At 35.8% G+C, this 13,263-nt stretch overlaps 1 protein-coding gene across 3 annotated transcripts in view; it reads left to right on the top strand.

Annotated features, from left to right (window-relative positions):
* LOC311601646 (uncharacterized protein) overlaps positions 1 to 13,263 on the top strand; it is a 339,815-nt gene that overhangs the window by 38,329 nt on the left and 288,223 nt on the right. For all 3 annotated transcript variants that reach the window (XM_084789248.1, XM_084789247.1, XM_084789246.1), the window contains exon 4: positions 7,261 to 7,424. In XM_084789248.1, coding sequence (XP_084645374.1) covers positions 7,261 to 7,424 — 164 coding nt within the window. The remainder of the gene's footprint in view (positions 1 to 7,260; positions 7,425 to 13,263) is intronic.

Here is a 13,263-nt window from a genome sequence, read left to right as displayed (position 1 = left end):
CCAAATAATTTGATTTAATATGTACATCAACATATCACCATGTATTTAATAAATATATATAACAAATATAGGAAAATACAATATGATGTATTATACGAACATAAAGCATTAATTAATATAAAAATTACATCCATCTTACAGTGATAGGAAGTGTAGAGTTACAACTTCATTATATAGAAGATATTCATGGAAATATTACTCAAGTTAGTAATTATATGCATTTTATCTTATATGTGATCACCATTTGTAATCTTTCTCACCCATGTAAACTGTCTTATGCTATGATAGATTTTACTACCTTTTTATATGTTCCTATTTACATGAAAGTAAGTTATAAGTTCCGAAAATGGAAATTGTGCTGTGCTTCCTTCTGATCTCTAAAATTTGTAGCAATACACATCTGCTGAATAAGTAAATTAATGACATTAAGGAATGGTGAGTTACACATTTAAAGATGTAGGTAGCCAGGTATATTTACCTGACTGAGATTGTGATTATCTTTTAATCTTCAAATATGACATTCTAAATAATGCTTTGTGTCATAGAAGGCATTTATAAACACACAATATCTCAATTACCAGTATTATACCATAGTGGTTAAGAGTATGAGATAAGGAGTATTACTGCTTCAAGTTAATTGGCCAGATATGATGGTATATACTTAAAATACCAGCACATCAGAGATTGAGGTTGAGAGATCAGGTTTAAAGTCAAATCAAAGCTACATAGCAAATTCAAGGCCAGGCTAGGCTATGTGTAATTCTATCTCAAACTCACATAGAAAACACACACAGAATAATTGAACTGAAATCATGACTTAGCTGCTTTATTAGATTGTGTCCTTACATAAGTGAATTATTTCTATATGAGTCAGATTTTATATCTGTAAAGTTGTCATAATATGTCTTATGCTGCAGAGTTGTGACATTGAGTAAAGTAATTATATTAAAAGTATGTAAAATAATAGCAGTCATTATTATTAAGACAGCAAACTTTGCTGATTTTTACGTGTATAATCACTGTTATTAAGATGAGCTTTGCTTCTTTTTTTAAAAAAAGTAAACCACATTCTCTCTCTCTCTCTCTCTCTCTCTCTCTCTCTCTCTGTCTTACACACACACATGCCCTCTAATCATTTTTATTTATAGGCAAAGTACCCAGATTAATCTTGGCAGCTTATTTTTAAATGTGTGTGTGTGTGTATGTATGTATGTATGTATGTATGTATGTATGTATGTACAGTGAGATTGCATCTACATAAATTACTTGGGAATTTAGGGAACTAGAATTAAAATGTAAGTAAATACATATGCACAGTGATATGTAATAATGTAACAAAACATTAAAAAGATTACCAGACTAGAAAGATAGTGCAATGATAAAGAACACTTGCTAGTCTTGTAGAACACTTAGAGGAATGGAGTTCAGTTCCCAGCACTTACATTGAGTGGCACACACCTCCTATAATTCCATCCCTTCCATGGGGACCCACATGCACATAAAATAATTTTTTAAAGTTTTTTTTTGAGAAAAAGTTTCTCTGTGTAACAGTCCTGGCTGTCCTGGACTCACTTTTGTAGACCAATCTAGCCTTGAACTCATAGTGATCCACCTGCCTCTGCCTCCCAAGTGCTGAGATTAAGGGCATGTGCTACCACGCCCAGCGAAGAATAATTTTAAAAAGCCAATACTGATCAAGTATGTAATTTGTGAATAAATGTTAATGATAGAAAGCTTTTGGGACAAAGTGACATAAGATATAATGAAAACTCTTAGTAGGTGTGTGTATGCTGTAATAATCATATTGAAAAGCATAAATATTTGTATTTATTTTATACTTGATTGTAATTTTCCTTATAATTTTCATTCTTGGTAGTAATTTAAGCATTGCAGATATGGTTGTGAGAAACTATATCAAAATATAGATGGTTTTACAATATGGAACCTTGCATGCCAGATACAGTGAGTGAACTTTCTGCCTTTAATAGATAATATTGCCTTAAAATGATATACTGATTCACCGTGGAAATTTCAACATGTCTTTATTCCAGTTAAATGTCTCCTTGGATATTTGAGATGGAATTTGTTCAATCTTCATGCTTCTTTAAAGAAATAAGCATATCTAGAAATATGTTAATCAGAAATAGGTTAATTAATGGCTCAAATGATTATATACACAAAGGAAGACCAAAGCAGTATATATTTGTTTTCTTGAAGTTAAGTGATACACATGTACAGGTTATAGGTTGATATATCTATTTATTATGTTCTCACGTTCATATGCTTTTTCTCATTTATGTATTTTTTAGAAAACTTCAATAATGTAGTTTGTAAAGTGAAAGCTATACAATTTAACATGTGGAGAAAATTTAAAAATTTCTATAGCTACAGTTCAAATATTTACTCATGAAATGTTTTATTAAATTTATATATGGCATAATTTATTTGTTCCAATAATCTTGTTGATAGTATATTATATTCTAGTACAAATGTCTGCTATGGCTCCATACTTAAAATTTTCTTAGTAATTTTCATCAAGAATAAAGGAGAACAAAATCCCTCCAGATAAGCGTTTAATATTATAAATACTTAGCACAATTTCAATTTCATATGAACACCAAAGTACTAAGAATATTTATATGATTATATTGGACATAAATATGTACACTTTTATTGTTTTCTACTTAGTTGTTAACATGAAAATAACCTATATTATTTTTATCGTTTTTTTGAGACAAGGTTTCTCTGTGTAGCCTTGACTGTCCTGGACTCACTTAGTAGACCAGGCTAGCCTGGAACTCACAGAGATCTGCCTGCCTCTGCCTCCCAAGTGCTGGGATTAAAGAAGTGTGCCACCACCACCCGGCTTATTTTTATCTTTTTAATAAAATTCTGTGACCATTATGAAATAAATGTTTAGAAATTATAGCCTAACAAAAAGATTACACTGATACTTTAGCTTTCATTTTAGACAGTATTGTAGCTTGTTCCTGATGTTTCTAATTTGTTTTAGAAACTCATATACTATATAGTCTTCCAAGTCTAATAGTTAACTTTCATCTCCTAATGAAAGAAAATAAATATATAAATAAAGCTGAGATAAGTAACCTTCAACATACTACTAGTTCTTTCTTTTCCAGAATAGAACAAAGAAGTTTTTATATCAAGTACAAAGGTTGGAGAATGGAAATCTGAATGTCCACACTTAGGGATTTTGACTTTTGATAGGTAGCTTCATTATTTAGATTTGAATTTCAGAGAATTTAAAGATTCAAGATTTTATTTTTTCTATTTTTTTTATTTGAAATGAATTTAATTTTTAATTCAGGCTTCTCATAGACTACAGATGAGGATCTAATTTCTAATCCAGAATTGCACTTCTCACAATGTCCTTCTACTCCCAAGTTCTTTCATATCTTGACAGAAGTCTGGAGCATATCACAGTCCACACTCCTAACCTCTTCTTTAAACTAGCAGAATTCTACTCCCTTTTCTGTTTTCTTTTTTCTCATCCCTCACCTCCTCCCTTATTCCTTCTTCTCTCATCTAAAATAAAAACAAACAACACATTTGTAATGTGGCATCTAAACTCTTAAATATTAATATGTAAGCTGCATTATTAACGAGAAGCACAGTGTTACACAGATCTTTATAAGCATTTCCATATTATAAACATTTTTTTTTCTTGTAGGATACACAGAACAATTAAGGCTGGTTCTCTGCTCTTTGTATGATGAGAAGAATGACATCTGTAAATCTTCATTCATGCCATACAAAGAGTGGCATCTAATAATAAGTCATGGGGATTCTGTACCCAACAAGAAGCATTGTCTATGCCTACACATCCATGTCTCAGCCAGTCTCAGAGCTAGTCCCATACAGTGGGATTAGCAATATAAGTTCCCTGCTTGTTCTGCACTTTGAATTCTTCACATCCCAATTGTAGCTCCCTCCTTCATTTCCTCCTGATCCCACCTTCCCTCCCCTAATCCTCAGAAAAGGGAGCCTGCCTCCCCTAACATCTGACCTCAACCTATCAGGTCTCATCTGTACTACCTTTATCCTCCTCCTCTGTGGCCTGGAAAGGCTGCCCTTCCAGGTCAAGTGATCAGCCTTAGGGGGCAGGAGTCCTTGTCAGAAGTAGTCCCTACTGCCGATATTATGAGACCCACAAGGAGACTGTGCTGCCTATCTAATACATCTGAGCAAAAGGTCTATGTTCACATCATACATGGTCCTTGGTTGGTGCATCACTCTTTGTATCGTAGTGTGGTTATCCTATATTACCTGACTAATATCAGCTTATGAGTGAGTATATAACCATGCATGTCTTTCTTGGCCTGGGTTACCTCACTCAGGATAATCTTTTCTAGTTCTATCCATTTGCCTGCAGATCTCAAGATTTCCTTGATTTTAATAGCCGAGTAGTATTCCATTGTGTAAGTGTACCACAGTTTCTTTATCCATTGTTCAGTTGAGGGGCATCTAGGCTGTTTCCAGATTCTGGCTATTATGCATAAAGCTGCTATGAATATAGTTGAGCACATATTCTTGTATGGTGGAACATCTTTTGAGTAACTGCCCAGGAGTGATATGGCTGGGTCTTGAGGTAGAATTATTCCCAATTCCCAGAGAATGTACCAGATTGATTTCCAAAGTGATTGTGCAAGTTTGCATTCCTACCAGCAAGGAAGGAGTGTTCCCCTTTCTCCACATCCTTACCAGCATGTGCTGTCACTTGAGTTTTGATCTTAGCCATTCAGATAGGTGTAAGATGGAGTCTCAGGGTCATTTTGATTTGCATTTCCCTAATGACTAGGGCTTTTTAGATGTAACTGTTGTATCAATTTCTTCAGTCATGTCTTCTATCCCTGATATTCTTTGTTCCATTTCTTGTCTTCTGTTGGTGATCCTGGTGTCTGTAGATCTGTCTTATTCCCTAAGTCTTCCATTTCCTGAATTGTCTCAGACTGTTTTTTCATTGCTTCTGTCTCCATTTCTATGTCTTTAAATTTTTTATTCATTTCTTTCTCCTGTTTGTAGTTTCCTGTCTTTCACTATTTTATTTAAGTGATTTGTTCAATTCTTTAATCTCTTTCTTTGTGTGTTACTCTTCTAGTTTGAGCGAGTTATTTTCCCCCTTTAAGGCTTCTATCATTTTTATAACCTCAGATTTGAAATCTTTCTTCTGTGCATTGGATGTGATATTATCTCCAGGGTTTCTTGTGGTGATGAGACTATTGGTTTCTGGTGGTATCAAATGGTCCTGGGAGTTGTTGCTTGTGTTCTTACGCTGACCTTTTCCCATTGTGATGCCTCTGGTGTTAGCTGGTTTGGTGGCCTTTGATGGTGAAACAGTTGGGGGAAGTTATAGACAATGGGGATTTAGTCCCACATCCTACTCACTTCTGATGAAATCACTGTCTCTTTGGCTTCCTGTTTATGACCCATGGAGGTCAGGCACCCCTGTTTATTTAACTGTCTCTGTTGTCTCCCTGATTGTGAACCATGTTAGCTGAGTAGCAAGCAGTAAGATATCAGAGAAAAGAGCTGCTCCAGTGGGCCAGCTTGCCTCTAGAGGTTGGAGGGCAAAGCGGGTCCTTGGTGCTTTAGCTGCTCACAGCTCTCTCTGGGCCCTGGATATCAGAGATTGCACTCAAGCCTGGTGCATGCCCATGACTGCCAGGACTGGGGAAATTTCTGTGGATTGGCCTGGGGACCTGAGGTTAGCTCTGCTTGTTTTCTAGGGTGTGCCACAGATGCTGGAGTTTCAGTGGCCACTAGCACTTTTTGGGTCCCCATATTATAAACTTTATACACAGATTTCCATTCTCTCTGTTAGCCTCCAGATTTTTCTATACAAAATTGCTTGCTTTAAATGTGTGTTAGTGGACTTGTGTTATGATTATCACAATGTCCTCAAGATCCATTTTCTTCTGTGTCTTCTGTGCTAATATTTTTCATTTCTCTTGTAATTTGAATGTGTACATTGTTAAATTCCTATTTTTCATTTTATTTCTGTACTCTGTGGCTTAGACAAGAAAGAGGAAGAAAGAAAGCGGGCAAGAACATAGCTTTTGTTTGGGCACAGTGGCTTACATCTGGATCTAGCTCTTAGAAAGTCTAAGTAGGAGCATCAGGACTTCAAAGCTATCCTGGGCTACATAGCAAGTTTAAAGCCAGAATGGACTACATGATACCTTATCTAAAAATTATTTTTTTCTTTTTCTTTTCAATGTATTCATTTTACATGCTGATTGTAGCCCTTTCCTTTTTCTCTTATTTTTGAATTCACAGATAAAATTATATATACCATATATTTGTACTATAAACATATTGTATAACTCTACAAAGTAAATGTTAATTAACTACAAAAATCATAGTTCATACAATTCTAAGCATAAATAGACTTCCAATCAAAAATATTTTGTCTCAATTCAATTAAGTCTTACACATTATTTAATAAATTATAAATTAGACTTCATTTATTTGATTATAGTCGTATATTTGACAGGTTTTTTTACATTCAGAATTTTTTATTTACAGAGATAAGAAAGTATTTCTTTCGAGGTTGCCAAATACAAACAGCCAAAACACTATGAATGTAACATGAATGTAATTCCTGATTGTTCTGTGGTTCTTCTTGCTGTATGTGGTTTATTTTATATATGTGCAGTAATGTAAATGTATATATAAAAATAAATAAATAATTAAAAAAGAGAAAAATTATCTTTTAGGTGACAAAAAAAAAAGATTGGTGGTTCTGGATTTAGTGGCTCTTGATCTTATGAGCAGCTAACAGCAGGATGTCTGGGCCTAAGAGGAAGAGTGATGTTGTCTGAAGCATTTGTGAATTGGTTACTTAATATGGATGGTTTGACTGAATACATTCACACTGGCCCCTTGCTGGGCTCTGCTCTACTCATTAAAACTTATCCCCATTCTCTACAGTTTTTAAAAAGATGCATTTTATGCATTTGAATGCTTGTACACCTGCATGTACTTCTGTATACCACGTAGGTGCCTGGTGCCCTTGGACAGTTATTTTTTAAATTAAATTTTGTATTTAAATATTTCTTTAAGCACCTACAAAAATCTGACCCTCCTAAGCCTGTCAAACTAAAATTTCCATAGTTAAATTCTTGGAATGCAAAGTACAAATGATTCACTCATTATAAAAATGTAATTTATGTTAGCAGATTTATAAAGTTACTTTATAAGAATAAATTTCCTTTATATCTCTATTTCTTTTTTCCACAGATTTAGATTATAATTTTCTTGTATATGGAGAAATTTTTGAAAGTGCAGAAATTAATGGAGAGAAGTTATTGAACATCACCAGGAATCAACTTAATGAACTTGGCATAGTCCGCACTGACCATCAGGATATACTCCTAAATGCAGTTGCTCGTATTCGTAAAAAGGTGAGTTATGGTGTTTCTGTATGTTTTGATAGTCTTTCTATTTAACAAAAGAGGAGTTAGAAGCATGATAAAATCAACAGAGCTTCTGGTTACCTCTATAAAAATGGTTTCCACTATTACACCTTGGAGATGTCTTACTTTTAAGGTTGTTGTTGCAGCATACAGTGTACAATGTTGGATAAGACTGTAGATGTTTTTTTCTGCTCTAAAAGCTCCAAATAATACTTCTCAGTACTATGAAAACTAGCCATTAAGGAGATAAATTTCTGCTCAGTTCAACATTGATACCTGTTTTGCAACCAAAGTGTAGAGTCTCTTCAGCAATAGAGTCTTAACAACTAGTTATGGAAACCAAGAATAGTAGCAATAGAACATCTGAGGCTTCACTGACTCACAGGAGGGTAAACTATGCTTGGCACTAAGATTTTCATTTAATAACCCATGTCTTCTATGAGCACCCTTGTTTGCCAGTGTGGGACACCTCTGTTTAAATTGCAAAGTTGCACATGATGGTCTAGATAGCTCTATCCTTACCTGGAATTAGGATTACCATTTTATAATGACAATTTAAAAATAGTGTATAAGAGTACATTTAGCACTACTTTTAAAAAGATAAAATATGTGAATTTTTTTTATTAATAGATTGCTTCTTCCAACACCTCAACATCAGGTAGGAGGGAAAGAAGGTTAGTGGGCTGAGGGACATAGTTTTCCTTAGGTACTTCCTGCTGTTTAAGGTCCTAGGGTTCTTGGAGGAAAGTTCAATCCTCTTTTCAGGATATCTCTGGATTCTTCTCCTCCTCACACTGCATCAGTAGCAACCAGGAGCATCAGGGGGAAGCATCAGCAGCCTTCTTTTTTTCTTGGAGCCTCCAGTCCCTCCTTGGTTCTGGCTTTCATCCCCACTGACAAAGACCATGCCCCCATATGTGGTAGTTCACAGCTGACAAACATCACATGCCTTTTCAGGAGGCAACTATCAGGTGTGGACAAACTGGAGCAGCCCACATAGCACATTCCTGGGATTAAAGCAGAAACATGTTTACATATAAACCAAACTTCTACAACAGTATGGATAAATTTATTACATGTTGTATCTCGTTTAGTTAAATATTCAAGTTAGATTGCCCACCAGCAAAAATCATGAGAAACCTTGCAGTCTGCCTACATGAAATTATTTGGTCAATTGTAGAGGTCTTTGTTCTATAAATTTCCAATAACACTGCTTTCTTTTTTCATGTAAACCTTGTAGTGGAGACAATTCATTATATTGACAGTACAAGTACTTTGTTTCCTACAAAGTAAACAAGGTTTTTTAAAATGCTTCTGGTGATAAATATTAACACTATTAATTTTTCTAGTGAAACTAATGACTAAAGTATCTTAGTGAATTTTTGTTCTTCAGTCTCAAACTGAACTGAATGATTAGGTTATTAAGTTACACCTAGCATTGTATTTATTTATATATCAGATTATCTTTGATATAAGGACAAACAAAATTGCAAAACAAATTCATTCTTTCTTAAATATCAAATATTAATAATATCAAATATTAATATCAAATAATAATTTTATGATTTCTGAATATCTCATGTTTATTTATCTTTTCAGGGATTTGTCTTAGTAAAGGTACTTGGTATGGTTGTCCAGGAGTATAGGCCATATTTTATTGAACTTAATTTACTACCACTAAAATAAATTTTTTTACATTTACACAATGGAGGGTTTTTTTGTATTTTTTATTATTTAATTAATGTACTCAGATTATATCTCAATTGTTATTCCATCCCTGTATCCACCCATTCCTCCCTCCCTTCTGCTTTCACCAAATTCCCCTCCCCAATGTCAGTGACCAAGGAGGACCTCCTTACCCACTATATGATCATAGACTATCAAGCCTCATCTTGGTAGCCTGTCTATTCTTTCTCTGAATGCCACCAGACCTCCCCACCAAGGGGAGGTGATCAAATATGGGCAACCAGAGTTTATGTCAGAGTCAGTTCCTACTCTCCATTCAAGTGTGGAGAACGTCCTGACCATTGGCTAGATCTGAGTAGGGGTTCGCAGTTTACTGCATGTATTCGCCATGATTGGTGCAGTAGTTTGAGCAGGACCCGTGGGACCAGTTCTGCCCGTCCTGATGTTCTTCCTGTAGGTTTCTACGACTCACTGGGTCCTTCTATTTCTCCATTGTCCCATGCTTCTCTCATCTACAGTCCCAATAGGATGTATTCACATCTATACCAATCTCCTGGTAAGTGAAGACTTTCATGGGACATGTCTCTTGGGCTAGTGCCTAATTATAAGTGAGTATATACTATGTGAGTCTTTCTGCTTCTAGGTTAACTCACTCAGTATGATCATTTCTAGTTCTATCTATTTGTCCACAAATTTCAGGATTTCCTTGTTTTTAATGGCTGTGTAGTATTCCATAGTGTAAATGTACCACAGTTTCTTTATCTATTTTTAACCGAGGGACATTTAGGCTGTTTCCAGGTTCTGGCTACTATAAATAAGGCAGCTATGAACATGGTTGACCGTATGTCCTTGTTGTGTGGTGGAGCGGCTTCTGGGTATATTCCAAAGAGTGGAATAGCTTGAGGAAGCCCTATTCCCCGTTTTCTGAGAAAGTGCTAGATAGATTTCCAAAGTAGTTGTACAAATTTCCACTCCTACCTGCAATGAAGAAGTGTTCCTCTTTCTCCACATCCTCACCAGCATGTGGTGTCGCTTGAGTTTTTGATCTAAGCCATTCTGATGGGTGTAAGATGGAATCTCAGAGTCGTTTTGATTTGCATTTCCCTAATGACTAAAGATGTTGATCATTTCATTAAGTGTTTCTCAGCCATTCGATATTCCTCTGTTGAGAATTCTCTGTTTAGCTTTGATCCCCATTTCTTAATTGGGTTCATTGGTTTCATGGTGTTTAATTTCTTGAGTTCTTTATATATTTTTGTCAGATGTAGGGTTGGTGAAGATCTTTTCCCAGTCTGTGGGCTGTCACTTTGTTCTATTGAAAGTGTCTCCTGCTTTACAGAAGCATCTCAGCCTCATGAAGTCCCATTTATTGATTGTTGACCTTAAGGGTGGGCTGTTGGTGTTCTGTTCAGGAAGTTGTCACCTGTGCCAGTGTGTTCCAGGCTCTTCCCCACTTTTACTTCTAACCGATTTAGTGTCCCTGGTTTTATGTTGAGGTCTTTAATCTATTTGGATTGAGTTTTGTGCATGGTGATAAATACGGATCTAATTGCGTTTTTCTACATGTAGACATGCAGTTCGACCAGAACCATTTGTTGAAGATGTTATCCTTTTTCCATTGAATAGATTTGGCTTCTTTGTCAAAAATCAAGTTCCATGTGTGTGTGGATTCATTTCTGGGTTTTTTTTTTGATACCATTGATCAACCAGCCTATTGCTGTGCCAGTACCTTGCTGTTTTAATTACTGTTGCTCTATAGTACAGCTTCACATCAGGTATGGAGATTCCTCCTGAGGATCTTTTATTGTAAGGATTGTTTTAGCTATTCTGTTTTTTTTTCCATATGACGTTGAGAATTGATCTTTAAAAAATTGTGTGGGTACTTTATAGGGATTGCATTGAATCTGTAGATTGCTTTAAAATTTTACCATTGATCAGTAGTGTTATTAATTTAGCAATTACAAAGAAAAATGTCATTTTCATTATCTTAGTACTTTAATTACCACATGAATAAAAAATAAAATACTATTTTTGAAGATTTTAAAAATATAAGTTAGGTATGGTAACACATACTCAAAAATCTCACAGTTCTGAAGCTAGAATGGGGAGGCTCAAGGCTACCCATATCTGCATTACAAGTTGAAGGCTTTTCTAGGATATGTGAAACCTAGTCTCAAAACAAAACAAAACAAAACAAAACAACAACAAACAAAAAAAACCCCAAAAAACAAAAACCCTAAGAAAACAAACAACAGAGTATAAAACATCCTATCTCTTTAATCCATGTAATTTGGTATCCTTTAAGTCTACCTTTATGAGACAAAAAGGTCTGTCTTTAATAGTATTTTGGATGAGCTGGGTAGAGTAGTGCATGCCTGTAACCCTAGCACTCAGTGAGGCACAGGCACGTGCATCTCTGTGAGTTCAAGGCATGCCTGGTCTGCAAAGTGAGTCTAGGACAGCCAAGGCTACACAGAGAAACCCTTTATTGAAAACCTGATGATGATGATGATGATGATGATGATGATGATGACGACGACAACTATTATTATTTTTGGACAGTTAAACTCTAAAGGTACATATTTCCTGAGGTCATAGAAAAATGAGTGTTTTCCTAGGGTAAGAGTTGTGGTAAGACTATTTATGACTCAAATTCTGAACATGAGCCAAGTACCATGTCATACCTTAACTGGACATATGGGGTTCTGAGCACGGAAATGTAGTAGAACCAGAAGGGATGTTTGAGCCCTGGGAGTTGGAGTTACAGGAGGTTGTAAGATGCCTGATTTGGGTGCTACAAGCTAAAATAACTAACAAGCTCTAAACCACTGTGCCAACAGATGGTTACTTTATTCTTCTTTTTGTTGTTTTGTTTTGTTTGTTTTTGTCAATTCGACACAGAGTTATCCTCGAAGACGGACATCAGTTGAGAAAATGCCTGTATTATATTGTCCTGTCAGCAAGTTTGTGGGAAATTTTGTTGATTAATGATTGATGTGGGAATACTTATCTCACCATGGTTGTCCTGGTGGACTGGTGGCCCTGAGTTGTATTAAGAAAGCTGACTGAATAAGACATAGCATTCTACGATGGTCTCTGCTTTAGTTCTTGGATCCAGGTTCCTGCCTTGGATTCCCCTTATGATGGAATGTAACCTGGAAGCCAGATAAACCCTTTACTCCCCAAGTTGGGTTTATTTATGGTAGTTTATCATAAAAATAGAAAGAAAATTAGACATCATCTCTCCAGATGTCAGGGATTCATTTTTATTAAGGAATTATTTTAATTATTTATTTATTCACTATACATTAGTTGTAATCCCCTTCCTCCTCCTATTCCCTCTCTCTCCCCTACCCTCTCCCTTGGTCCTCAGAGAAGGGGAGCTCCCCTACTCATACACCCCAGCTAAGGCATCAGGACTGAATTTGTCCTCTTACCCTGTGGCCTGGCAAGACAGTCTAGTCCGGGGAAAGTGATCAAAAAGCAGGCAACAGAGTCTCTATCAGAAACAGCCCCTGGTCCCTTTACTAGTGGACCCACATGAAACACATTGCCTGCTACTGTGTAGAAGACTAGGTCTAGTCCATGCATGGTTCTTGGTTGGTGCTTCATTCTCCACAGGCCCTTCCGAGCCCTGGTTAGTGGGCTCTGTTGGTATTATTATATAACTCTTGTCACCTCTAGGTCCCTTTATTCCCCCCTACCACTTTTCCCCTAATCTCCCTATACCTAGTGTTTGGCTGTGAGTCTCAGGATATGTTTTGGTGGAGTCTCTCAGAGGACAACTCTGATAGGCTTCTTTTGCAAGCATAGCAGAGTATCATTAATATTGTCAGGAGTTGGATTTCTTTCATGGAGTGGGTCTTGGGTTGGGCCAGGCATTGGAGGGACATTGTTTTTGCAATACTGAGGAATGGTCAAACCTAAAAATCAGAGAGACCATCTATCAGCAATTATGAAATATGACTATACTATTTGACATATGCTTAAGAGATAAAAATTCATCAGAATTTCTTCAGTGTCAAAGGGAAAGTATATAAATGGAATGAATATATGCACATATTAAATAGCTCACAGAAGATAAAATGAAAACAGCATTTATGGGAAATCATGATACAAAATAACAAGATATGACTTCTGT

Source organism: Acomys minous (genome assembly GCF_964271855.1).
Source record: "Acomys minous genome assembly, chromosome: 7".
NCBI lineage: Eukaryota > Metazoa > Chordata > Mammalia > Rodentia > Muridae > Acomys > Acomys minous.
The sequence above is the reverse complement of the archived record's forward strand: the minus strand, read 5'-3'. Positions and strand labels throughout refer to the sequence as shown.